Source organism: Miniopterus natalensis, chromosome 14, assembly GCF_054644295.1.
Source record: "Miniopterus natalensis isolate mMinNat1 chromosome 14, mMinNat1.hap1, whole genome shotgun sequence".
Taxonomy (NCBI): domain Eukaryota; kingdom Metazoa; phylum Chordata; class Mammalia; order Chiroptera; family Miniopteridae; genus Miniopterus; species Miniopterus natalensis.
The window spans coordinates 53,975,917-53,980,512 of NC_142094.1; the positions used below are offsets into that span (position 1 = coordinate 53,975,917).

Below are 4,596 nucleotides of genomic sequence, written 5' to 3' on the forward strand. Positions count from 1 at the left end.
CGTGACAAGCTTGATTAATTTGATTCCCGAGATGCATCGGACGCTAATCGTAAATGACCACATCTACTTCCCTGCGCGCTCTGAACATGCAGTATCGCACACCTCCAAACCTATCACACAAAACCTCTGTGAGCACCGTCCAATCAGATCCTAACCTGAAATTCTCTCATTCTAAAAGTAAAGCCTGGGGTTACAAAATTTAAACCATTTCAAATTAAAACAGGTCCAGGGTGCTACACCCTCTTGAGTTTCACAGGCTCTCAGTAGCAAACAGCATGAATTTGAAGGCTCCCATGACTTCTGGGCAAACCTCACCCGAGGCAGAGAGAACAGAGCTCTACGCCTTCCTGATGCCTGTCACCTGTCACCTGTCACCTGTGGCACAATATCCTAGCATCCCTCAGGAGGGCAGGTACTGTCCCTTCTGGCACTCTGACGGATCTGAATGTGGGTGTGACCAGGGCCAGGGTGTGGGGAGGGCCCCTGCCAAGCCCCCTGCAGTCAGGGTCAGGCTCCAGGTGGCAACCCAGGGGTCCTTGCATCCTCCAGGCACTCTTTACATTTGTCCACGCTCATATTTTACAGAAACCTCTTGTTAAAACTCTTTCACAAGTTAGACACCCTGGAGTGGAACCCCGAGCCTGCTTCCATCAGGTGGTCTGCAGGAGTGGTGGGGATGACATGCCCCCACCGGACCCCAAGCCAGGTCAGCCACCTGCCCACAGTCCTGTCTCAGGCCTAGCCCTCAGATGAGTCAACACTGAGACACTGCAGTTTGCTTACTTTTGGGTCTCATCGGTGAGGTGTGTGGCGTGGTGTGGGAGACCCTGAGTCCAGCTCACAGCCCAGAGGAGTCTCTTAAAGAAGGTAGAAGAGCTGATGAGGCTTCGATAATGTCAGATAAAATGCCAACAGTTAAACACACAATTCTTACATGTAGAGTGTGTTCCAGGTCCATGGGCTCCCTGGTGAGGGATCCAATGATGATAGCCATGGGTTCAAGGAAAGTGTGAGAAATTACATGTGTTCATCTGAGAAGAGACCTTGGACCCTCAGAGGCCAAGCTGCAGACAGTAGTGCAGGGGGAACCATGGCCTTGGGGGTCACCCTTTTAAGGGTCAGAACATGTGCAACATGTCGGTCCTTTACGAGCTGACCTAACACGGCCACCTCCCACTCTGCATCCCCACTTCCTGTCACATCCCCCACCTCTTCACAGTAAGTCACTGTCACAGTCTTCAGATGCCCATGTCCTCAAGGTTGTTTCAAAGTTGAGTTCCCTTCCCCATTAGGCAAACACTCACTAAAGGCCAGGCCTGGGGACACTAAAGGCCAGATCCAGGAGGTGGAGACCCCTACTCAAGTCAGTCATCACAGCCCCTCTCTGAGGTCGCTGTCCCAGAGACAGACATGTCAGCTTGTCAGATCAGTCCCTAGCATGGTCAGTCCCCAGCACAGAGCACGGTCTGCCAGACATCTGGGAAGAAGCTTCATGAAGGAAAAGGAGCCTGGGAGTCTGGAGGGGGCGGGGGTGTCAGAAGGAGGCCAGTTCATGAGATGACTCCATGCCTGTGCCATGTACCCAGAACCTCCTAGAATTGCAGGTTCCTGTGGGACTGGGCAGGTCACACTGTGGGTCACGTGTTGGGATCATACTGGGAGGCCACATGCCTAATCCCACAGGAAGGTCACTCACAGGGCTGCCCTGAAGTTATATGAAAAACCTATATTTGTTCAGGACTCTGCATCTATTGTCCAGGCCTGTGCCTGTGGGAGGGGAGGAGGGTCAGTTTAGGGCCCTGAAGGCCAAACGCAATGGATGCAAAGCAGCGAAACCACAGAGCTGCTGAGCTACTCTTGCCAGCATAGCTTCTGGCCATGGCCCAAGGCTCCCCAGGGTGTCAGGGACATCTGCCCAGCATGGGGCTTCAAGTCTGGCAGGTCATCACTTGCCAACTGCTCATTCACAAATCCGTAACCTGAGGCCCAAGGCAGAGTCCCGGGGCCACCCCTCACCTCCACAGGTCCTGCCTGTGCTTGGGCCACATCTGAAGGGGCCTTTGGGGAGAGGCATGAGGCGTAGGTGTGGGAGTCTCATTCTCTGGGGTGGGCAGAGCGATGGGGGCCATGCAGCTCAAGGACAGCTCAGCCTGCTGCTGCTCCCTGCTCTGTCCCTAATGTGCAGAATCGGTTCTCCGTTACCTCCTGGGGGTGATGCCCTGTTCCTGTGAGGTGATCAGCATCAGCAGTGGGGACAAAGATGCTGGCACCACTGTGCCTGGCCATGCCCTGGGGGGCGCTGTAGCCCCTACACCCCCTCCCCCAGAAGAGGATGATGAAGACAAGCTGGGGTCTTCATTTAAGGACCTGGGGCCATGCAGAGCAGAAAGGGTGGCCCAGTTGGGAGTCAGCAGCCACAGACACAGGTCTGACAGTGTCCACACTGAGTGCAATGCAGGTCTCCCCAATTCCAGCCAGGAATGGCTGCGGCTGACACCCCGCAGGCTCTCAGCACTGAAGGCAGGAGCTCAGCGCGCGCGCGCGTGTGTGTGTGTGTGTGTGTATGTGTGTGTGTGCGCCCAAGTCCCTAGGGGTTAGCCTGTTCCCATCTCTGTGTCCCAGAATGAGGGGCAGGTACCTGGAAGAGCCGCATTCTGCTCTGGCCCCTGGACGCTAACCAGCCGTCCAGAGAGGGGCAGTGACTGTCTCCTCTGAGGGGTAGGCCAGTCCTAAGGGTACCTGAAGGTTCCTAGGTGAGCCCACTCCTTCCCTGGTCTCCTCTCCAGTAGTTTGACCAAACTGTCAGGCCAGAGCAGGACACCAGCAGTCGCCTCTGCCCTCAGAGCAGGCAGTACGGGGCCCTGGTTGCCCTGCTTTGCACAGCTAACCAGGGGTGAGAGGCTGCACGCCAGCCGGGCCTCACTGTAGCCACGTCCACAGTGCCGGCCGAGGGGCGGCTGGATGTCCAACACAAGGGATTACGCCAGGGCCCTTCCGCCATCACATGGGGTTAACCCCGAGCCCCCTCAGCTTTCTGCAGCTGCACAGAGACATACTGGCAGAAACACAGGCCGGGCTCCAGGTGGCCCCGAGCTCCTGTGTCATCCCCGCAGTGGGGGAAGTGTGCCTGGACCAGGCAGCAGGCATAGGCGCAGGAGAACCGCAGCAGGGCCTCCTGGAACAGGGCCTCGCCCTCGGGGGCCTCGAGGAAGGTGCGCCTGCAGTCCTCCAGCTGCACGAACACGAAGGAGAGCTGGTTCATGATCTCGCAGCCCATCAGCACCGAGTGGGGCGCCAGCAGCAGGTTGGCCTCCCCCACTCTGAGGACCAGTTCCTGTTTCTTTCTCCGAGAAAACCTTCTGAACCAGCACAGGCTGTTAACTGCTAAGGCCAAGAAGAGGAGGCATAGAATCGTGCCGGTGGTGATTACCAGGAAGTGCTGACCCCACTGAGTGCTCTGGAGGCTGAGAATCACCTGGAACAAGATGGAGGCAAAGAAGAGGAGGAAGAGGAAGATGCTGAGCAGGATCCTGCAGCCCAGGTACCGGAGGCAGGACTTGGGGGACTGCACCCCATTCAGGATGCCCACGGCATGCTTGTACACCTCAGGGTCCTGCAACACCTCCTTCAAGGGGTCTGGGACGCTTAGGGTGCTGAAGCTCCCCACCTTCCATGAGGGCAGGCTGTCCCTGTTCACACAGTTCAGGGTCACGAGGGTCTTCCCGCTGTAGAGGGAAGGGACTGGGCGCAGTCCGGGCAGGGATCGCGCCATGAGGTGGCTGGGTGTGCACAGGAGCCCCACCACCTTGCTGTAGAAGCGGCTGTCTGTGGCCTCCAGGTAGGTCAGGTGGCTGAGGTGCAGCGGGACCTGGCAGGGCCGCAGCAGGACTGGGATGACCGGCTTCCTCTCCAGGCAGTAGCCGAAGAGCGACAGGTCGGCTTCGAGGAGGCACCACCTGCTCTGCACAAAGTCCTGGCTCAGCACCAGCAGCACCTTCTGGCTCTGGTGGATGCACTCGGCCATGTTCTCCAGGACGTTCCTGCCCGGGGTGAAGTCCCGCTCGTGCAGGCAGACCTTCAGCCCCGCGTGGTTGGCTTCCAGGCGGCCAATGAAGCTGTGGGTCCACGTGGCATCCATGCTGCTGTAACTGACAAATAGGTGGAACTTCTCGCTGGACCGCAGCGGGGGGATGGCCAGGGCCGTGCCTTCCTCCCCAGAGCTGGAATCCATGGGCGCTGCCCTGGAGCTGCTTTTGTTCCCGCAGAGAAAAGCACCCTCAGGCTGCAAGAGATCAGGACAGATGGACTAATTATGCAGACAGACAAGGCAGACCTTGTGGAACCAGATCCACAACGTACAGCAACCAGCCCAGGAAGCTACAAACAACCCCTGTAATGACCTAACAGCTGGCCCCAGCCTCATGCAGCTCTGAGGTGTCAGTCTCTGCTGTCCTCACCTGGGGTCTTCATTCATGTCCACAAGACATTTGACTTTGAAAGGGTTGGGGCACAGAGAGGCCACACTTTCCAACCCTTTCTTTTTCTTCAGATGTGGCTCATGTGGTCATGGGGGGTTGCTATAGACTGTGTCCCCCC

The 4,596-nt window shown here is 57.5% G+C and overlaps 1 protein-coding gene across 1 annotated transcript; it reads right to left on the minus strand.

The window, feature by feature from the left end:
* Positions 1 to 3,000: 3,000 nt before the first annotated feature.
* Positions 3,001 to 4,234, minus strand: LOC148091581 (uncharacterized). The gene is given in 2 exon segments (XM_087824188.1): positions 3,001 to 3,027; positions 3,029 to 4,234. Coding segments are annotated over 2 exon segments (1,230 nt in total). The 5' UTR covers positions 4,232 to 4,234.
* Positions 4,235 to 4,596: the final 362 nt, after the last annotated feature.